This window comes from Bombyx mori, chromosome 15 (genome assembly GCF_030269925.1).
Source record: "Bombyx mori chromosome 15, ASM3026992v2".
In the NCBI taxonomy this organism is placed as follows: domain Eukaryota; kingdom Metazoa; phylum Arthropoda; class Insecta; order Lepidoptera; family Bombycidae; genus Bombyx; species Bombyx mori.
The window spans coordinates 5,932,782-5,956,100 of NC_085121.1; the positions used below are offsets into that span (position 1 = coordinate 5,932,782).

General features: G+C 38.6%; 4 protein-coding genes across 6 annotated transcripts in view; 3 read left to right on the forward strand and 1 right to left on the reverse strand.

Moving 5' to 3' along the window:
* LOC119629658 (uncharacterized) overlaps positions 1 to 23,319 on the forward strand; it is a 378,532-nt gene that overhangs the window by 215,249 nt on the left and 139,964 nt on the right. The gene's annotated exons all lie outside the window — the stretch shown is intronic.
* LOC101746200 (anaphase-promoting complex subunit 15B) lies at positions 1,712 to 7,673 on the reverse strand. Of its 3 annotated transcripts, none has more exons than XM_062672474.1 (5): positions 7,536 to 7,673; positions 3,534 to 3,675; positions 3,246 to 3,452; positions 2,869 to 2,965; positions 1,712 to 1,944 (listed from the first exon to the last, which is right to left on the reverse strand). In XM_062672474.1, exons 3-5 carry the CDS (start codon positions 3,363 to 3,365, stop codon positions 1,757 to 1,759), a joined length of 405 nt encoding a protein of 134 aa, XP_062528458.1. In that variant the 5' UTR covers positions 3,366 to 3,452; positions 3,534 to 3,675; positions 7,536 to 7,673; the 3' UTR covers positions 1,712 to 1,756. The 3 variants fall into 3 exon arrangements, with proteins under 3 accessions (XP_062528458.1, XP_012547935.1, XP_021205155.1); XM_012692481.3 differs by lacking the exon at positions 7,536 to 7,673 and adding an exon at positions 6,600 to 6,741; XM_021349480.3 differs by lacking the exon at positions 3,534 to 3,675.
* LOC101746435 (uncharacterized) lies at positions 6,925 to 13,624 on the forward strand. Its single transcript, XM_004928525.5, has 4 exons — positions 6,925 to 7,151; positions 7,412 to 7,565; positions 8,789 to 9,504; positions 12,945 to 13,624. The coding sequence occupies exons 1-4, from the start codon at positions 7,107 to 7,109 to the stop codon at positions 13,188 to 13,190; spliced, it is 1,161 nt and encodes a 386-aa protein (XP_004928582.1). The 5' UTR covers positions 6,925 to 7,106; the 3' UTR covers positions 13,191 to 13,624.
* On the forward strand, positions 17,394 to 18,397 carry LOC733032 (DNA-3-methyladenine glycosylase I). Its single transcript, NM_001047024.1, has one exon. It carries the CDS (start codon positions 17,427 to 17,429, stop codon positions 18,015 to 18,017), a length of 591 nt encoding a protein of 196 aa, NP_001040489.1. The 5' UTR covers positions 17,394 to 17,426; the 3' UTR covers positions 18,018 to 18,397.

Here is a 23,319-nt window from a genome sequence, read left to right on the forward strand (position 1 = left end):
TGTGGGCAAATGGTAACAACGTAAAGGATATATATTACAACTTATTTAAGTAACATTTTGCTGTAAATGTTAACAGTTTTTTATAGACACGTAAAATGATGGTTATGTCGCCCTATTGAAATGCATAAAAGTTGACGAAATTGATTTGGTGTTTTAATTAACGTAATTGATAGACGGTAACAAAATAAGAATATTTCTCCGCCCTTGGTATATTTCTACACATTTCTCTACTTTATTACATATTAAACCTCACAACAAACCTCATATTCAAAATCTTTAGGGTCAATTCCCACTGAAAGAGCAGCGGCTCGCAGCGGCCGTAAGAGCAAGTGACTGAGCGCGGCGCCGCAAGGGACAGTGTGGCGCCGCGCGGGGTAGTGCGGCGCCGCGAGAGGCAGCGCGGCATCCCGAGGCGCCGCAATGAGCTTCCGCGTGGTAGCTTTGAAAACTAGTGTGCGATCTACTTCACTCAAGGAAAGTTGTGTGGCAATAAATATGGTGGATTTGGATTTATGTATCAGCACTGGCTGTAGAAGAAGAACAAGATACTCTAATAAAATGACGCGAAATGCGCAAGCGGCAGGGCGGGCGGGTATGAAATGGTCGCTCGCGCGCAGCCGCGAGTCTGTCAGCTGCACCGCGGTCGGCCGCACGTCACATAGTTTATACACTTAATATGGCACGTCAGCTAGCTGCGCCGCGATCAGCCGCGCGGCGCCTCTTTTGACTAGTCGGTAGAAGGCTCGTGCAGCCTCGCGACGCCACGCTACCCCTCCTTTGCCTTCAAATGACTATGAACTTTTTAATCACGTAGATAAGATTCAAAATAGTTTGTAATATTTTGCCTCAAAAAGACGCTGCCGGCCGCTGCTCTTTCAGTGGGAATTGACCCTTAGACACCTATCTACAAATGAAAACAAAAAATACTTTAGTTTAAGATTTTTATTTTAGTACAGTATTCTATTGGTGGTGCAATTATTTTGAGAAATGCTCATATACATAATATATTATAGATAGACTTTTACTGGTGGTAGGACCTCTTGTGAGTCCGCGCGGGTGGGTACCACCACCGTGCCTGAGCTCACAGCCCACCTGGTGTTAAGTGGTTACTGGAGCCCATGACATCCACAACGTAAATGCGCCACCCACCTTGAGATATAAGTTCTAAGGTCTCAAGTAAGTTACAACGGCTGCCCCACCCTTCAAACCGAAACGCATTACTGTTTCACGGCAGAAATAGGCAGGGTGGCATCACAACAGGTCCTACCACCAGTAATTACGCAAATTATAATTTTGCAGGTTTGATTTTTATTACACGATGTTATTCCTTCACCGTGGAAATCAATCGTGCATTTGTTGAATATGTATTTCATTCGAAAAATTGCTACCCGCCTGAGATTCGAACACCCGGTGCATCGCTCAACACGAATGCACCGAACGTCTTATCCGTTAGGCCACGACAACTTGAATGGCTACCATTCGTATATAGGTAATAATTGACGTGGGAACTCGACTTTAATTTCAACTGTTTAGCGCGGCTTCTAAATAACCGGCTACAACGGTAGCACGCGTTTTTATACAAGCGAGGACAACAGATGTTAAGATGCAGTGCATACCAAGCACAGGCCGCTAGAATCACTACGATGCAGTGCACGCCGATTCACTGGTCGCATTAAAATTGCGCATCATTTATTAATGTGTTACACATCAATTTAAATCTGAAATAATTTATTTATAGTCGTAATAACATTTTAAACTATTGTATAGTCCAAAGGGCCGCAAGGGAGCTTTGATCTGCAGCATTAAGTTCGGGTGCATCATTAAGATCATCTAAACTGTCAGGTTCTAATTCATTGTTATTCCTAGCTGGAGAGTATGTTGTTGGTACATCTTCCTCTTCATCCTCATCATGAGATTCTTCTGTTTCATCTGATTCGTCATTACCTAAAAATATGAAATTAAAGTAAGTAATAAATGCAGTTGTTCCATTTAAACTATCACAAGATATATACAGAACTGCATGGTTTTATTTTCTCAAAATTAACTGCGATGCACATTTTAGAAAACATAGGTGTAAGTTGTCATTAAGACGGTGTTCTGGGGGTGCTATTCCAGGACCTTTGCAGGAAATTCATACTGAGATCCTACTTTTGTAAAACTATAACTGTGCTTTTTGTCAAGTTACTTTGATGTGGCACTTGTGGAACCACTGTTCCAGCTGTGGTCTCTAGTTTATTCACAAAGAAGAGCTTGTTTCCATTAGAATAGTAAATACCCATGTCATCCCCCAAAAAGCTAACTGGGTCAGTGGTGGCAAGGTTTCATTATTACAAAGACTGAACAAGAATAAGGAGAGCAAAATTCTACAGCAGCTTAAATTGAATATCAAACAAGTGCCAACATCAGATTTTAAAAAAAAATTATTCAATAAAAAGTCATAAGATGAGCACCAGTAATTACAGATTTTAAAATTTGATTTTAATTTCATGTTGTTATTCCTTCATCATGGAAGTCATTTGCAAATGTGTGTTGAGTACATATTTTATTACAAAATTTTTGCCCACAGGATTTAAACACCAGCATAGTCACAGAATTACAATTTTCAAAATTACTGATGGTAGAGCATCTTGTGACCCCACATGTATTACCACCTGGCCTATTTGTAATGTGTTTCGGATTGAAAGATGGAGGCAATTATTTACTGTGTGTGTACTTAATAATTAAAAATTAAAATGAAATCTGATGTATTCCTCAATAAATTATTACTGCAAAATAGTATCAACAGAAACAATATATAAAAAATATTTTCAGTAATCTGTACTTTGTATAACGAGTTAAAAAAATAAATAAAAAGGAACTTGTAGTTACCTTCTTCTTCATCGCTATCTCCTTCTTCTTCCATTGGTTCAGGTTCAGTCTTACCAAGAGGGGCACGTTTCATATATTGCTGGCCAATTGAATTCAGCTGCAAGGTATCAAATTAGATTTATAGAACTCTTGATGTTACATTAATTATAATTGTAATGTATAAGTTCTTCTGTATAAATATATAACTTGTTTTTTAGAAGAACTAAGTAAATATTCCAAAAATACCTCGTAATGGTTTATAAAAACTCTACCTACAGTTAAATTCAAATGTTATTATGCCAATGATAGATGACACAAACTTAGTTAAATGAGTTTCTTTGACAAATCGAGGTAAAAAATAGACGAATTAGTTATTTAGTTACAAAATTTTAACATACCCATTGTTGGTTTGCTTGTTCTAAAGCAGTAAGTTCGGCCTCTTCATCACAAGGACTGTCTGCATTGAACCATTTAGAATCGATCAACCGAGGTGTCAATATCGGAAACTGAATATTCATATTTTTAGTTTATGCTGCATCGGTTAGGGCAAATATAATATTTTTTGTAACTACTTTGCCATAGACGCACATATAAATTCAGGCAGCCTGAAACATTTACAATGTCTATAAAAATATATCTTTCTAGGTATTATAGTTAATATTGTTTAATAATTCTTAATTAATTACCTGCTACCTACAACTATGTGCATTCCTTCTGTGAATTTGAATTTTGATTTAAAATTTCTAAGATAAAAATATATTTTTTTAAGAGATTTTATGACCTGGTAACTAAGACTTTTAGGTGAAGTCATTGTGGTTATAAAACATTCTGAAACATTGTAAAAAACGTTCTGAGGTAACACATAAAAAATACTTAAATTCAGAACCTCCTTCTTTTTTGAATTCGGTAAAAAGTACAAAATATCTTGTAACAAAAATGGTGATCGTGTGAAGTGATGTAAATTGTAAATTCCAGTACCATATTTAAAATTTTATTTATATCGACGCATGAAAGGCAAACATGACTAAGCGACAATAACTGCTTTATACATGAATGATAGGCAATAACCATATTCGATGCGCAAAAAAAATATATTTCTAGGTCTATTAAAATCATTTCCATCCTAAAGCTAGATTCGTTAAAATATTATTTTTTTTCAGATATTTCAACTTTAAATTAGTCTACTGTAAAGTTCACGCATTGTCGCTTAGTCACGTTTGCCTTTCAAGCGTCGATATTATATTAGCAATGGTGCAGGTTTTCTTGAAAATAACATTCTACATCACGAGAAACAATTCAATTCGAAGATTTTTATCCACAAATATCATTAATTACTACATGATGGACGGGCTGAGCAAAATATGGAGAAATAGAAACATAATCAATACCACAAAAATTAGGCTCGTTAGAACATTAATATTCTGGATATATCGCTGCTGAGACCTAGACTATGCAAGAAGTGGAAAGGAAAAAAATAGATACTCTGGAGATTTGGTGCTGGAGCAGAATGTTTGGACTTCGTACTAAGATCTCGATAATATTTCTTCGGACACGTTTCGCGACGAGATGGTCGGATCATAGAGCTCCTTGTCATATAGGGAAGGCGGAACGGTACAAGATCGCGTGCGAAGTCACCAGTGCGGTGGACTGACCAAATTAAAACTACACTGGAAACTGCCTTAGAGGAATGCAGTAGAATGGCCTTGAGTAGGAAGAGATGGCGGGACGTCGTGAGACGCGTCAAGTCTGCCCCTCTAACACATGACCATCACGACTAATATTGAGAAGAATGTTACCTGGTGTTGTCAAGAACGGTATTTAAATAACTTATATTGTGAAAAGATATAGGTAGCTTTCTTCTTCTTTTTCACCACCTTATCCCACTAGGTAGGGTCGGATTTTTCTCTTCCATTCTCTTCTATCAGCCGTCATCTCAACACTCACTCCTCTCTCTCTCATATCGTCATTTACACACTCCATCCATGTCTTCTTCGGTCGACCCCTTCCCCTCTACCTTGCACTACCATTTCCATTCATCTCCTAGTCACATGCATCTTCTCTCGACGCATCACATATCCATACCACGCTAACCATAAAAAAATATAAGCATGCACCTAAAATACAAATTTAATCAAAAACTTCATAATATTCGTAATTCACATTTTCAAAAAATACTAACACAGGGTTCATGAGTTCGTGTCATCATCTATACCAGCCAAAATGTATTCCGGCCTTAAGAGTAAGATTAATAGAAAATACACATAATATTTAATTGGTAGAATTGTTGTTATACTGCTTAAATAATAATGCACAGCTAATATTTTAATAATATCCCGTAAATTAGTCCGCCCATCTACACTAATTAATAAAAAAACAATCGAAATAAACAGGCAGGTTTTTAAAAAAAATTGTAATTACCAATAATTGAAACCATTTTCAAAGCCATCATTTCATTAAAACGTTTTAACTAACATTTTTGTTTTTATTGTGAAAAAAGGTGAAAAAGCTGATCAAAATTCAAAGATGTGTAAGTACTATACAATAAACGAACAAAAACTATCTATAAAACGCAATTCATTGATAAAACGGATGATCTATCATAACATTTTATTTGTCCTTAAATCAGTTTCCCTACTACATTTCACCAATCAAGAAGAATTAGGTTGGTGCTGCCTAAAAAATACTATCTTTATTTTGCCTTTTGCTTGTAGTATAAAATCGCGCGTCTTATCGCTGTTAGCGGTCTTAATCAATACCGCCTTTACCATAATGCCGAGTTTACATTACGAAATTAGTGTCATGCATGTTGAGCTCAGTTTCACGAAAGTAGTTTCGATATATGCGAAAGTAATTTCGTTAAAAAATTAGTGTCGCGAAATCCACAGTATCGCAGTAACCATGGCGCCGTTAGCATCAAAGCTATAATTTGCTATATTCAATGTAGCTAAAGAAATGCTTATATACCTATAAACCTAAAAAAAGACTATCAAGAAAAAAAAAGTTGGTAGATTCGAGGATGGTTAACAAGAAGGCATTTAGGTGCAATGAAGTTAGTCTCTGAATTAGCAGATGAAGATCCTGAGAGTTATAAAAACTATTTTCGAATGAGTGAAGATAATTTTGATTTTTTACTATAGGTGTTTCGGGACCCTTGTCATTGATATTCATTAATAAGATCTATATTTTTTTCTGTACTTCATCATAGGTTTGCCATTTTCAACGCTTGAAGCGCGTCCGAACTAACAATACACACGTCCGCACAGCGCAGGCCCTTTCGCGACATTAGTTTCACGTCGCGTTTACACTATGAAATTAGTTGCATGACATTAATTTCACCAAAAAATCGCGCAGGGCACGAAACTAATTTCCATGCATGAAATTAATGCATGCATTACGAAAGTATTAAATTACACGTGAAACTGTTAGTAAAACTAATGTCACGAAATTAATTTCACGCCACTAATTTCGTAATGTAAATTCGGCTTTAGGGCAAACGGGGCCCGTGCCCAGGGCCCCCATGTTCAGGGGGCCCCGAAAGACCGACAATTTCTCTCACACGTTTATTCTCAAAACATTTTTGTCGTGCACATTACAGTTTTTGCACAAATCAGTAATCAGAAGGTATTTACAAGGCATATACTATGCCTATAATGGGAGATTTTGCTCAACAGAAATCCCGAAAGAAACCGTTATCGAAATCGTAACCAAAAAACCAGCAGCATTCTAATATCATTAATGACATATTTGATTACCTATAATAAATGGTCTCAAACTCAGTAAAAAAATGTTATTATAATTCGCTTTTTTTACTTTCCGAAAGGCCTCAATTCTTGTGTGCCCAAGGGCCCCACCCTAGCTTAAGACGTCCCTGGTCTTAATAACATATTAGACAGTGTGTACTGTATTTTTTTAAATTAAATGTTAACGTTGATAATGCTGAAATGGTAAGTTCACTTAGGTAGTAGAAACCGTTGTGTCCAACGTTTATTTTTCCTTTGGTCTACGATCAGCAATTTCAATCAACTCGTTGTCAAGTTCAGCCAAAAAGAGAAGGTACAATTTGTAACTGCGAACATCACTACAAATAGAAAAGAGGCTTGTTAATTCAATGTTGACCGAGTAATTTTCCAATAAGTGTTAAAAATTTTACGAGCGTTTGTTCATTGTTAATTTTAAAAAACAATAATGACAGAACGATTTTTATCAGCAAACTTGTGGTCGTGCATCGGTTAGTTTGATATTAAACTGTTTATGCTACAATGCCTTCATGGATTGTCAAAATACCACTATTATTGATTTTATTGGTAAGTAAATCATCATTCAATATTTAGTTTTAGTTAGAGGGCACCTATTCAAGGTATCACACAAGGTATCAGTTTATTTGACATGCTGCAACTATGTACAAAATAGAAGATATTTAATAACTATTCATCTAAGAAACTCTATAACTGATAGCCAAATTGCTAATGAAATTATTTTTGATTATTCAGTTTCTAAAGCATGATGAAATTTATTTTTGATTAAACCGACTTTCAGTAAACCTACTATAAAGTTTAATTTTCAGATACAACATACAATTCCGATGGCTATGCTGCAAAAACCTTCATATTTTTCATCATATGATTCGAATAGTGACCTAGAAGAATACATGAAAACTAAAAGCTATATTCCAAACGAAGAAAATTTACCGAAAATGCCTTCAGCAGTCACTTATTCAGGTTTGTTTTTGGAAATTTATAACTTGATTTAATGATTTTAAACGTTTCGTTTTGTACTTATGTACGGACTTAATAAATCCACGAATTCATCATTAATATTTCTATCAGAGAGCAGAGGATGTCAAGATAAGTAACCTATTAGAATATTTTCGCACGGGCGCTTTAAAAACGTTGCGTTAAAACTCGGCGTTAGCGCTTTTATAAGGTTCTCGATGTGACGTAATCTGTAACGCCCAACGCTTAGCGCTCAAAATGCAACACTGCGCAATAAAAAAGCGTCGCGTTTTATAAGCGCTGACGTATGAACATATACTAGGAAGTGCATCTGTTCTCTATGAATGCTTTTTTTTTTTAAAAAACTCCCTTGCAAATGAGGCCTTACTCACTATGGATGTCGGTATAGCCTAAGTCCAGCGCTAAAGTGTAGCTCCTATCTTTTTCCTGCTAATCAGTAGCATATACGAATTAGAAAGCCGTTCTACTGAGCGTTAAGTAATTAGTTACGTGAACCGTTAATATTAATTAAAAGGTTTTGTAGGCTAGAAAACATATTTACAATTTATCGGTAAAACTTAAAATCTGATTCTACCTTTGTATAGTTATTTTTATACTACGAATAGTTTAACATTCTACCCGACTCTCTCCTTACACTATGGATAACATATAGTAATTTAAAGATTTTTAAATTGAATCATTTATGCATGATGCACCGGCGCCGTAAGTAGTTTCGTACAAACCAGCCCAATTCGAAGTATATACCTAAATTAACTCATGAACTTAATTTAGTAGGTAACTGTGTAACTTTTACTTCTATTCGTTTCTATTCTGTGCCGTGCGTAAGTAACAAATGATAAATGAAAGAAGAAAATACGGACTGCTTGAACTTTTATTACCAACACTTCTAGTGATCACAATTTATGACGCTTTATAAATTAATTTATTAATTTATCACCAACAACACCTCCCGCCGTAATTTTTACTCAAAAATCAATCAAAGAAATGATAGCCGACAGAAATTTAAACATTTGAATTTTTAGATTTCAAGATTTCTGTTTATTATTGCAATTTTAATAGAATTCTACAAATTTAAATTCCATCAAAAGTATTTATAGTATGTACCTATAACCTAAATTTGTTTTTAGCGAAATTAGTTTAATTGAACTATAATACATACGATACCAGCATAATAATTCTAATATTTACAACTTTACTGTATATCATAGGTACTGATTCAAGCTACGTGTTATCAAAATTGACAGACGAAGAATTGTATAATCTCTTAAATTCACAACCAAAGAAAAGTGAATATGGATTAAGTGATTTAATTAAAGTTGGATATAATGCAGACCGAGATGCACCTAAATATTTTGTTAAACAGAAAGAAGATGTTGATTTCAAAAGCAAAATTGCCAAATTACCTCAAAATCATTTATATGATAAAAGAATTGACAATCAAAATGCAGTCTACAGATTGCAGAACAGGGAAATCGTAAATGCGGCTGATGATCGAAATTATCCAGCGGTTAAGAAATTAACTGAATTACTAAACAATAATGTTCGTGGATGGTACGACGACGAATTTTCTGGAATTGGGGGTGATAAAAAAAGAGACTTACTATTTAATATTTTAGTTGCTGAGTTGAGGTCACTGTGTTGCGAAAAGAACCAAGCAAAATCCATTAAACCATTCGATAGATTAAAAACCTTTTTGAATTCCATAAAGGCAGAAGATGTCGAAAAAAGGAATTCAATTAATAATGAAAAACTCACGAAAACTATTTCAGAACACATGTTTTTAGTAATTAATGACGAACTCAAAAGTAAGGTTAACACTGATGAACTAATGCTAGTTGACCCAGAAAGCCTAGCAAAAAATAGCAGTGTGTTATTACTTGGACCAATAGTGACTCCGTTGACAGATGATCAATTGAAATTAGCTGTAAGTATGTATGTGGTTATTGTCAACAAAACTTGGGAGAAGTACTACTCTATTACTGGTGGTAGGACCTCTTGTGAGTCTCTTGTGAGTCACCCTGCCTATTTCTGCCGTGAAGCAGTAATGCGTTTCGGCTTGAAGGGTGGGGCAGCCGTTGTAACTATACTGAGACCTTAGAACTTATATATTGGGTGGCGCATTTACGTTGTAGATGTCTATGGGCTCCAATAACTTACCACTTAACACCAGGTGGGCTGTGAGCTCGACCACCCATCTAAGCAATAAAAAAAGTACTTGAGAGATAATTGTAAGGAAATCAAAGTTTTAGCAACGCAGTACATTTTTTAAAAATTAATGATTTGTAATTCAAAGTCCATTCAGAAACCAACAGTTCATAGATATAAAAACTGATTCGGAACTGATTAGGAAGTCAAAGATTTGTTACTAAATGGCACTGTGTGGGAGTGAGGCCCTCGCTCTGTGCCTTTTCAGTTTACTGTATATTATAATTTTGTACAGGTACATCTATTTTCATGGTATTTTGTAAAATAAACTTCATTAATACACCAATATAAAAAAAACTAACCCGACTACACCGATGGAAGTTAAAGAATTGATCAAAGATCTACGTCCTCGCAAAGCTCCCGGTTCCGACGGTTTAACTAATCGCGTTATTAAACTTCTACCCGTCCAACTCATCGTAATGTTGACATCTATTTTCAATGCCGCTATAACGAGAGGTATCTTTCCCGCGATGTGGAATGAAGCGGACATTATCGGCATAAATAAACCCGGTGAACCAAAAAATCATTCGACGAGTTACCCGCCCGATTAGCCTCTTATTCAACGTCGTAAAAGCGTTCGACAAAGTCTGGTACAACGGTTTGATTTTCAAACTATTCAACATGGGCGTGCCGGACAGTCTCGTGCTCATCATACGTGACTTTTGGTCTAATCGCTCTTTTCGATATCGAGTCGAAAGAACCCACTGCTCCCCGCGATATTTCACGGCTGGAGTTCCGCAAGGCTCTGTCCTCTCGCCGCTTCTATTTAGTTTATTCGGCAACGATATTCCCCGGTCGCCGCCGACCCAGTTCGTTTTATTCGCCGACGACTCGCCTGTTTGCCACTCGAGTAGAAACAATTCCCTAATCGCAAGGAAACTCCAGAGCACAGCCGTAGCCACAGGGCCCTTGCATTAGACGCCTTTAGTTATAACACTAGGAGCGGGCTTAGGGACCCCCGTAATCGTACTCGTCGAACTCGACCTGCAACCTAACCTAAACAACAGCCCGTTGAGTTTCTCGCCGGATCTCAGCGGGTCGCAATTCCAATCCGGTAGTAGATTCGTTCGCGAAGCAGCTACTCTTGAGTTCTTCGGTCTCCCTTGGAGGCGCTCGGGTGGCTGTTAGCAGATCCAACCACTCCTGGCTGAGCCCTTGCTCGCCCACCCGTCATTGGGCAACTGGAAAGGCATCCGGGCAACCAGGAACGCTTAATCATAAAAAAAGCCTAACCCGACACTTCTCAGGACTGTGACTCTTCTTGGAACCAGCTTCAAAGAAAATGTTCAGTGAAATATAAATTAAAATAAATGATAATGAAATTTAATTGGTGTTCTGATAAATCGTTATCATAAGGTACTCCCGGGCCTGAGCGTAATCTGTTACGCAGACGACACGTTGGTCGTGGCCCGGGGGGGTAGTTTTGCCGAGTCTGCCCGTCTTGCTACCGCTGGGGTGGCGCATGTCGTCGGCAAAATCAGGAGATTGGGCCTCGACGTGGCGCTCAGTAAATCCGAGGCTATGTGGTTCCACAGGCCCCGGAGAGTGCCACCTGTCGATGCCCATATCGTGGTTGGAGGTGTCCGTATCGGGGTCGGGGTGCAGTTGAAGTACCTTGGCCTCATTCTGGACAGTCGTTGGACCTTTCGTGCTCACTTTCAGAGCCTGGTCCCTCGTTTGTTGGGGGTGGCCGGCGCGTTAAGCCGGCTTCTGCCCAACGTCGGGGGGCCTGACCAGGTGACGCGCCGTCTCTATACGGGGGTGGTGCGATCAATGGCCCTATACGGGGCACCTGTGTGGGGCCAGTCCCTGGTCGCGGGGGTGGCGAAGCTGCTGCAACGGCCGCAACGCACCATCGCGGTCAGGGTCATCCGTGGTTATCGCACCATCTCCTTTGAGGCGGCGTGTGTACTGGCTGGGACGCCGCCTTGGGTTCTGGAAGCGGAGGCGCTCGCCGCTGACTATCAGTGGCGGGCTGACCTTCGTGCCCGGGACGTGGCGCGTCCCAGCCCCAGTGTGGTCAGAGCGCGGAGGGCCCAATCTCGGCGGTCCGTGCTGGAGTCATGGTCCAGACGGCTGGCTGATCCTTCGGCTGGTCGTAGGACCGTCGAGGCGATTCGCCCGGTCCTTGTGGATTGGGTGAATCGTGACAGAGGACGCCTCACTTTCCGGCTCACGCAGGTGCTCACTGGGCATGGTTGCTTCGGTGAGTTCCTGCACCAGATCACAGCCGAGCCGACGGCAGAGTGCCACCATTGTGGTTGCGACTTGGACACGGCAGAGCATACGCTCGTCGCCTGCCCCGCATGGGAGGGGTGGCGCCGTGTCCTCGTCGCAAAAATAGGAAACGACTTGTCGTTGCCGAGTGTTGTGGCATCGATGCTCGGCGACGACGAGTCGTGGAAGGCGATGCTCGACTTCTGCGAGTGCACCATCTCGCAGAAGGAGGCGGCGGGGCGCGTGAGAGACGCGCAAGCCCGCCGCCGTCGGGCGGGGGCCAGGGAGGCGGATCTCGCCCAAGCCCTGGCCCTCTAAGGGTTTCGGGTCCCCTTCACATGTCGGTCTGGGGACCGGCGAAGGGGGCCTAAGAAGACGTCGTGCAAGCTGCTCTGCACGCGTTTTACGCAAGAGCATCCGGGTGATGGAAGGCCGGCTATCCTCGACCCACGCTGGTTCTGACCCAGCGGGGTATTCCGTAGGATAGCTCACTCTAACCGGCGCCATCTAGGCGGGCTCCGGATAGCCTGCCGACCGAGAGGGCTGGTGGTCGTGGCGCCGACGACCGCCAGTCCGGCGTCCCGAGGGGGAGGGTGATGGGAGAGATGTGCTCCGCACTAAACGCTTCACTTTCCCCCCTTTGCCTTTTCATGGGTTCTGTCTCATGCGAGGTTCGGACGCGGGTTGTTGAGCGACAGGAGGTTTTAGTCAGTTCGACTCCGACATGCCCCGCCCTTCATCCCCAGGGGAGGGCGGAAGTCCGGCCATTTCCTCCTGACCAAAAAAAAAAAAATCATAAGGTAAACCATAAAATAAACCACATTGTTTATAACACACAAGATACACTAAAAATTACACTGTCGCGAATCACATGTCTTGAATATATATATATGTACCTTCGTTAGTTGAATTATCTAAACTTTAATAATGGTATATTTTTAGATGGATCGTATTTCAAATGAGATTTCGAAACCAGAGTATCTACCACTTCTTCGACAGTTGTCGGCAGGGCAATTATACAATCACAACAATCTTCGAAAAAGTTTCATTACCGGTCCAGAGACAAGAAGATACATTAAGCCACACAGGTGTAATTATCAATCGAAACTCGCAAAGATTTACGGGGGCCCCAAATGGATTGTCTGCACCGGCTACCTTAATTTAAATGAACCTAGTCTGTATGATTAATCATCTAAAGAAATAAAGAAAAATATCTGTGTAATAATTTGTTCATAATTCTAGTTACCTTTTTTTAACAATACAAACTTTTACTTTAATAATTAATAATTTAGACTTGCCAGGCAGCTTCACATGCACTATATTTGTAAAGAAAAAAGCTATATAGTTGCATTTGACGTGATAAAGAATTAATTGTGTTAAACTACCGGTCAATTTGGAAATCCTTTGATACGAAAAATCTGGAATCATCGAATGTTATTTAAGTACAGTGATTAAAATATTTTTATTAAACATATTAATAACAATAATAATTAGTGTTTAATAGAATAATAACGGTAAAAATATTATTATTGTAACCTTGTAATGTTCACTACTCAATTTTAATTTTGAAAAAATTGAAGTAAGATACATTTGAAAATGACTAATAAAATAATTTATATAAATATGAATTATCAATTACCTTAAAAATGCGATATTTATTACTAGAGCAGTTAAATTAATACAATATTAAAAAAGGTTATATAAAGTAAAAGAATATTTCTTCAAAACTTTATACATAGATCTTCAGCTAGGTATCGGAAGTATGCATTAAGACATGTGCAAAATTATATGTTAAATCTTTTGATTGGCCCTTTTTGTGATTACGTTGTAAAAAATTCTATTTATCTGACTAAAATTGATTAAATACTTTTTTTATTGCCCTTGTAGGCAGACGAGCATACGGCCCACCTGATGGTGAGTGGTTGCCGTCGCCCATGGACTTCAGCAATGCCAGGGGCAGAGCTAAGCCGCTGCCTACCGCTAAATAATTTCATTACTTCTATAATTCATTGAACTTTTGACTCGTCGATGAATAAACCAGCCAGCAACGATAAACCAGCTCGCCTTATTTTTTTAATATGTAGGTACACTAATAGTTTATTTTTCGGTATACTTTAAGGTCATGTGAATCAATGTATGCGTATGTATGACAATTCAAAATCTGAAAATTAATTCTGAAACAAGACAATCGAACAAATAATTCAATTGAACGAACAAATAATTCAAAAAATAAAGCTATCCATTAAAAAAAGAACTTGAATTTGAGATATAATGCGCAAACTTGTGAAAATAAATTGGTTTACATTTTAGTAATTAACCAAAAATCGGACCAATATAATTTTTTAACAAACATTTAAGAACAAACGCCGAACAGACGGTTCATAATAATAAAAATTATTTTTCAGGTGCCAGGTTCATTGAAGTTGCGAAGTAAATTGACCTTCATAACACTACAAATCTTGCATACATTCCGGACCTATGCAAGTGTAGTTTCGCTCACGTGGCCCGTTACCTTATTTTTTTACGGGCCTGGGGCCGAACCTTCTACGAGGCGCCTAAGGAGGCGCGCGGAGTATGTGGGACTTGACGATCTGCTGATGTTGGGAGCAGACCGCGGGCCCAAGGAGTTTTAGGGTCCTACCGCACTAAACTACTCCCCTAGTACTAGTAGGTACGCGAGCGTGTGCTCCGCCGTGTCCTTGTTATAGCCACTGCAGAGGTGGCACTTCGGCGTCGGCTCTCTCCGGGCGACGAGGTGCAGGTAGCGACCGAAACATTCCCGCGAGCGCCTGCGTCGCTCGGAAAGTGAGACGTCCTCGGTCGCGATTCACCCAGTCCATGAGAACCGGGTGTATCGCTTCGACGGTCCGTGGAATTGAGCACGGAAACTAGTATGAGACGAAGGTACCACAACCCGGTCGCCTCGATCTCGACACGGACGCCTCCGTTTACAAGGTGGGCCCCCTGAGGCGGCGCTCTCCGGGCCCCTTGAAACAATAGGGCCTGGCATATATTAAGCGCCACCTCCAGACACAGCCTTCGGATCCTGCCGATGACGAAGGCCACCCCCGCCCAGGAAAGAAGGTAAGACTCACGCAAATCCTTCCTGCGGGCCACGACCAAAGTGTCGTCCGCGTTGCAAACTACGCTCAGACCCGGGAGAGAAGCACGAAGGGCGCCCCGCAGGACCCAGTCATAGCCGATGTTCCACGAGAGAGGACCAAGTACCGACCCCTGTGGAACACCGCGCTCGACGGGGAAGCGGAGCACCATCCCACCGTGCCCGGTGCACACGACCGACATGTCCTCGAGGTAGGAACCAATTAGCCAACGGAGGGTATTGAACGCATTGGCGATGTCCAGGGACACCGCCAGTACAATCCCGCCCCGGTCGACAGTCTCATCAGAGAGGAAGCGCACGCGCATTACCGCGTCGATGGTCAAGTGGCCCTTCCTGAATCCGAACTGCTCCGCTGAACGCAGCCCGTACACACATTATCTCTCTCGTTATCCAATCCCGTTTCTGCAGGACAGTCGGAGCGCCGTTGTTTGTGAGATATCTTCACGACGGCCTAATTTTAGAACCGATACGTAAGTATCTTAGAGAAGCATCAGAACGCTACTTTGAAAATTATGATAAAAATATAGTCGAAGTTTTAAATACTTTATTTATATTTTTTTACTACACAAGTCAAATATTTTAATTTTCACACTTGACTCTGTTTATATAACTGCTTTAGTTATCTATCCGTCTTTTATTATCAGATATAATATTTGTGAAAGAGTACGTACCGTACCTAGAAGTAACAGACTGTTCTGTGGCAGTAGGTACGTACCATAGAGTTACTATACAACACTTATTAACTCCATGGTACGTACATAGTACATGCCGTAGGTAAGTACTTCTTTCAAATATATTAAGTGTATAATCTATGGATACTTCTTTTTACCTACTTTTTTTTGACTTTTTTGGCGGGAACGCGAGGAGTGAAGTTGTGTGATTTGTTTTATTTTGTCTATTTAGTGTTTCTTCAGGTTTAAATGGGTAATAATGGTGGTTTATTAACCGTTTAATATCTGTGAAAGTGCACAAATGTGGGAAAATGAAACAAAGCTGCTGGACGTAACTTATCGGGTTCCTCCAAAAAGTCCACTGAAAAAATCTCAGTAAATGACCACCATTTTACTGCGATTATATTTCATCCCATATCATTTCATTTCATTAAATTTCATCCCAGTTGATTAATGTCTCAAATTAATCATCTTCATTTCATTTCACTCCATATTATCATTTTTCATAAAATTAAGAATTTAAAGTAAAATAAGACATGACTTAAAGGTCTTAGTTACCAGGTCATAAAATCTCTTAAAAAAAAAACCTACTTTTTTGGACTTTTTGGCGGGAACGCGAGGAGTGAAGTTGTATGATTTGTTTTATTTTGTCTATTTCGTGTTTCTTCGGGTTTAAATGTGTAATAATGGTGGTTTATTAACTGTGTAATATCTGTGAAAGTGCACAAATGTGGGAAAATGAAATAAAGCCGCTGGACGTAACTTCTCAGGATACTCCAAAAAGTCTACTGAAAAAATCTCAGTAAATGACCACCATTTTACTGATATTATTTTTAATCTAACATCATCTCTTTTCATTTGGTTTGATCCCCGTTGATTAATGTCTCAAATTAATCATCTTCATTTCATTTCACTCGATACTATCATTTTTCATATAAATAAGAATAAAGTAAAAATAAGACGTGACTTAAAGGTCTTTGCACAGTTGCCAGATGGGGGGGATTCCCTGCAAATTCAGGGGGTTTTTCGACCTTGGGGGGGAAAGATTCTTTGGGGGGACATTCGGGGGGAAAAAGTTAGTTGGGAGAATTTTTTGAGTATCAATTTGCAATTACTATTAGAATAATTATAATCTACTATACTATTCACAAGTCAATATTATAAAGGCAAATTATGCAACCAAATAGCAATAGAAACTGCCGAAGCGGTTCTCAGGATTCGATTTTCACTGCCAAATAGATGCATAAATTTTGTTCCCACATCGGACATGATAAATATCTTTAACTTCGAAAACGAGTATGCTTTAAATAATAATAACGAAAGTGAATATGATCGTGATAATTGTTTAGAGATGGTTAAAGTTATAGGGATAGCTTGATTAAAAAATAAAAGAATCCTTTTGGTTTTTTATTTCTTCTTTAAAGTAAGTAAAAACTGTTTTGGGGGTTTTTTTTCTTCAAAAAGCCTATTTTCGGGGGGTTTTCGAAAAAAGTTGGGGGGAAATTCACACGGTCATCTGGCAGCACTGGGTCTTTGTTACCTGGTCATAAAATCCCTTAAAAAAACCTACTTTTTTTCAAATTAATAACTATTGAAATTATTTATCTAAAAAGTAGGTAATGGTAATGAACTATGGGTGACAATACGATTAAAAGATGCGAATGGCTCAGTGACGACCCCCTTTATATAAAGTATCATGATGAAGAATGGGGTGTACCACAATATGATAGTTTACGTTTGTTTGAAATGCTATGCTTAGAAGGACAACAAGCAGGATTGTCTTGGTTGACGGTACTTAAAAAAAGAGAAAATTACAGACAAGTTTTCCATGGTTTCGACCCGTATAAAATATCTAATTTTACAAAAACTGAATTACTTGAACTTAAAAAAAATTCTAGCATTATTCGACATGAAGGAAAAATTCAAGCAATTTTTGAAAACTCTTTATGTTATTTACAACTTGTTAGAGAAGGCACTGATTTTTCAGATTTTATTTGGAGTTTTGTTGGAAAAAAACCCATCGTAAACTACTGGGTTCAAAACAAAGATATCCCTAAAGAAACCTCAACATCAAAGGCTCTTGCAAAAGCTTTGAAAAAAAAAGGATTCAAGTTTTTGGAATCCAAAACATGTTATGCATTCATGCAAGCTTGTGGTTTAGTTAATGATCATATTGTTAGTTGCATATGTCGTCAAACTCTGCAGGAATCTACTATTGATTAAAGCAAAGCCCAATCTCATTCATTACCTACTAAATAAAGTGTAATATTAAATTCGGTTTTTTCTAAATATTTTATGGCCTGGTAATAAATAGCAATATGGGCTATGGTATGGGACGCAAGATAAAATAGTTACTTAATAAAATGTTATAAAATTAAGACTTAATTACACATTTCAAACTATTGATAAGAATTAAAGACTGTTCGATTAGAAAATATTTCCATTTATTCACCCTATTAATACATTTTGTAGCTTTGACAATATGTTTTTGAGATCATATATTGCACTTTCATGTAATAATCACCTTTACTACCAAGAGTGTAGATTATATTACATTTTATTTTCATTTATTGACATTGATAAAATTATAATAGGGTGTAGTATTACACTAAATTAATGACTAACATGGCCAGTAAGAATGTTTTTTGATGTTTGAATAATGAGATCGTATCTCTGAAAATCCAGAAAAAGTTTGAAATGTACCTGGCAGAAAATCATAAGTTGAAATCAGTGAACCGTGTACATTAATAATATGAAATATAATTCTTCTGTTTATAATTTGGAAATTATTTGATGATAGTTTCAGGCAGTATTTTTGTCTGTTATCGTGATAGAGTTACTACTTATTAACTCCATGGTTATCGTCTCATTAAAGGTGTAATATTTGTTCCCAGTTGACTTTCATGGCCCTTATGATGGTTCTTTGATTTATCATATTTATGTTTATGAGTGCTATTTAAAGAACTGTAATCAAAATGGCTTGTTACATTTCTTTTGTTTTTCCCCTATTTATTTGCTGGAAGCTTAAGGGCTATTACAGCTTCGCATGGACTAGTAGGTCAGCTCATAGGCTCAACCTGAGAGAATATGCTAACACTGTTATGTCTTTTTTTTTTCATACCTAAGCTGATTGCCTTGAGAGGCTATATGAGTCGTCTATTATCAAAGGTGGCAATCTGTGCATTTGGACAAAAAATTTTTATTGATTTGTCAATTCAGATTGATTTGAATATAATCGTCTCCTTCAAAGAATACGGTTCAAAACCTGCATTAAATAAAGGTTAATAGTTAACCTGTTATTTATCTAAGATGTCGTTCCGAAGAGTTGTGTGACTGCCAATGGAATACAAAGTCAATAATTCGTTTTTCTGATTTACCAATCATTGTCCAAAAGTCAGATTGCCGGCTTTGATAATAGTCGACTCATATCATCGTAACCTTAACTAGTAGGTGAGCTCACGGGGCTCAAACCTGACGACGTTGCTAACACGAACCCTAGCAAGAGCCGTGCTTCGCAGAATCTACCTCCGGATCGGAAACGCGACCCGCGATAAGCTTAGTGGGTTAATTCACTTGTTGAGCCCTTCGTCGCGAGCGACGGGTTCGACGAGGACGGTGACCGGTGCCTGTGGTACCTAAAAGCACCGTTAATGGACCGAGAGGATCCGTAATTACGTGTTTAGGGCAAAAAATCGTTACAAATCTGACTTACATATTTAAACTATTTTGACATCAAAATAATTTCAATTCAAATATTCAGTTCAATAGGTACTTTAAGCAAACATCTATTTCAAAGTTCTTCAAAACACGTCGTCAATGTATACCGATATATATATTTTTATTATTAAAAATTGGGTAATATATTTTAATCCTACAACTGTAAAAGTGAAGTCCATGGGCGACGGTAACCACTCACCATCAGGTGGGCCGTATGCTCGTCTGCCTACAAGAGCAATAAAAAAAAAAATGCAATTTTTTCTATTCATTTGAAATTACCACCACAAATACTGAATTGCACACTAAAATTGCTCATCAAATAAATCTAATCTAATCTACTGTTTGATCTATAAAGCTAAACTGTTTTACTAAACAACTATTTGTTAACTAAAAGTAAAACTGACAATTCTGTGTGTGCAACAAAATATTTAAATCTTTTTTTTTTAAACCCATCACTTATTAAACTGTTAAGAACATGAGTTATTCTAAATGAAACACCAGTTAATCAGTCATGTTCATCTAATTAAAGTGCACAAAAAATCAACTAAGTGCAATCTTAATATACACTAACAATTGCAAAAAAGTAAGGTAACTCAGTTTTTTTTAACTAATCAATCTTTGTTGTTACAACATAAAAAAAAACTTCTTATTGTATGATTAGGGTAGGTTTTGCTTTCGCTCGGTGGATATTGCCGCCGGGTACCGTCCCATCATGTTGCTGGATGAGGTGGGAACGCATTTTGGCGGCCCGCATCATCCAGCATCTGGTCGGGGTGGGACCCGATCTGTTGGCGGAGCAGTATGGCTTCCGAGAGGGCCACTCAACGATAGAGGCGATCCTTCGCGTGTGGGCCGTTTCGTAGGAGGCCGTCTCCGGAGGCGGGGTGGCCTTGGCGGTGTCGCTCGATATCGCCAATGCGTTTCAGGGAGTTTTGCTGAGTCTGCCCATCTTGCTACCACTGGGGTGGCATATGTCGTCGGCAAAATCAGGAGATCGGGCCTTGACGTGGCGATCAGTAAATCCGAGGCCATGTGGTTCCACAGGCCCCGGAGACTGCCACCTGTCGATGCCCATATCGTGGTTGAAGGCGTCCGTATTGGGGTCGGGGTGCAGATGAAGTACCTCGGCCTCATTCTGGACAGTCGTTGGACTTTCCGTGCTCACTTTCAGATCCTGGTCCCTCGTTTGTTGGGGGTGGCCGGCGGTCTCTATACAAGGGTGGCGCGATCAATGGCCCTACACGGGGCGCCCATGTGGGGCCAGTCCCTGGCCGCGGGAGTAGGGAATTTGCTGCAACAGCCGCAACGCATCGTCGCGGTCAGGGTCATTCGTGGTTATCGAACCATCTCTTTCGAGGCGGCGTGTGTACTAGCTGGGACGCCGCCTTTGGTCTTGCAGGAGGCACTCACCGCTGACTATCAGTGGTGGGTTGACCTTCGTGTCAGGGGCCTTCGTCCCAGCCCCAGTGTGGTCAGAGCGCAGAGTGCCCGATCTCGGCGGTCCGTATCGGAGTCATGGTTCAGGCGGCTGGCCGATCTTTCGGCTGGTCGTAGGACCGTCGAGGCGGTTCTTGTGGACTGGGTGAATCGTGACAGAGGACGCCTCATTATCCAGCTCATGCAGGTGCTCACTAGGCATGGTTGCTTTGTGAGTTCCTGCACTGGATCGGAGCCGGGCCGATTGCAGTCATAAATTCTTCTTTTTTTTGCTTACAAATTTTTCTACATTGGTGATAATTATTTTTTTTGCATGGGCCCAGCACATTTTTACAGTAAATTCTTCACCAAATACTTCTTTAAATGCATTTGGAAAAAATACAATGGTTGTACAGAGTTTGGGAGAAAACTCTGTTGCGAAGAGCTTCAACCAACATTTAGAAATCTTGTATTCGTTCAGAAGTTCAAAAAAACGAAAGAAGTTCAGAAGAACAAAAAGAAATAAAGTTGGGTGATGGGGATTTCAGATATATAAGTAGTAAATTCGTGGAATGTAATTTGATAATGTAAACATACATTATCTGATACAGTTTTAGAAAATGATTTTAGAATTCCGTTGTAAGATGGTTAATTTAGTGTACAAATCAGTATTTTTGTTATGCGGTGAGTAATTTTGTCTTAAAATCGGTATATTAGTGATTTCAGCTAGATTTTCGTTGTAAACTAGATAAAAAAAGGTCATCTGATTTTGGTTAATTTTATACGTGTTTTAACAAAATATGTTTAGGTAATCAAGTACTTAATTTGTTACACAGTCATTTATCTGATATGCAGTGGATTATATTATTAGTTGGGATATTTAGTTTGCATGAATTTTAAACAGAGGAGCAATTAAAAATTCCCCCTAAAAATTGTGTGTCAGTACCATGTCAGTACTGTCAGTCTCGTGACAGATTTTTTAAAGGGATTTTATGACCTGGTAACTAAGACCTTTAGGTCAAGTCTTATTTTAATTTTAATGTCAAATTTTTATATGAAATATGATATTATGAAATGAAATGAATTTGATTATTATGAAACATTGCATGAAATGAAATGAAAACGAAACGAAATGAAATGAAATGATATGGGATGAAGTATAATCACAGTAAAATGGTGGTCATTTACTGAGACTTTTTCAATTGACTTTTTGGAAGATCCCGAGAAGTTACGTTCAGCAACTTTGTTTCATTTTCCCACATTTGTGCACTTTCACAGATATTAAACGGTTAATAAACCACCGTTATTACACATTTAAACCTGAAGAAACACTAAATAGACAAAATAAAATCACACAACTTCACTCCTCGCGTTCCCGCCAAAAAGTCCCCTGGTGACTGATTTTTTTAAGGGATTTTATGACCTGGTAACTGAGTCCTTTAAGTCATATCTTATTTTAATTTATATTCATATTTTTATGAAAAATGATATTGTGGAGTGAAATGAAATGAAGATGATTAATTTGAGACATTAATCAACTGGCATGAAATGAATTGAAATGAAATGAGATGAAATGGGATGAAATATAATCTCAGTAAAATGGTGGTCATTTACTAAAAAAAATTCAGTGGACTTTTTGGAGGATCCCGAGAAGCTACGTCCAGTGGCTTTGTTTCATTATCCCACATTTGTGCACTTTCACAGATATTAAACAGTTAATAAACCACCATTATTACACATTTAAACCCGAAGAAACACTAAATAGACAAAATAAAACAAATCACACAACTTCACTCCTCACGTTCCCGCCAAAAAGTTCCCTGGTGACCGATGTAGACTGATGACCATAGATTATACACTTATATAATTTTTTTCATGGCATCACGTTGTGCGTATTGCCACAGACAAAGGTAAGGAAACATAGTAGTACAGGAAAAGAATTTTACATCGGACGAAATTGATATCGGATAAAGGATAGGATCAGCAGGATAAAAAACTATCTCTAATACAAAATACTACGCTAAGGAAAAGAACAGTAATTAATAAATTAAATCAAATAGAATATTAATTATATACATATGTACTTATAATTGTATATTATTTACAGTAAGAAATAAAATTATACACTTATTACATTTCTGATGACTGAACGGACGGACCATTTTAGTTCTACCCAAAGAGTAATTTTGTCTATGTCTGTTGCCACATATTTTAGCAGCCTCAATACATACCTAGTAAAAATGAAATTCGAGACCTGTTCCAGTGAAAGAGCTCCCAGTAGCCTGTTCCAAAATAACAGCCTGTTGTGTTGCAACAAGCTTAATAATGTTTTAAGTAGAATATGTTCCACATAATGTAAGTCATACATAAAAATTGTTTTAATACATTTTTT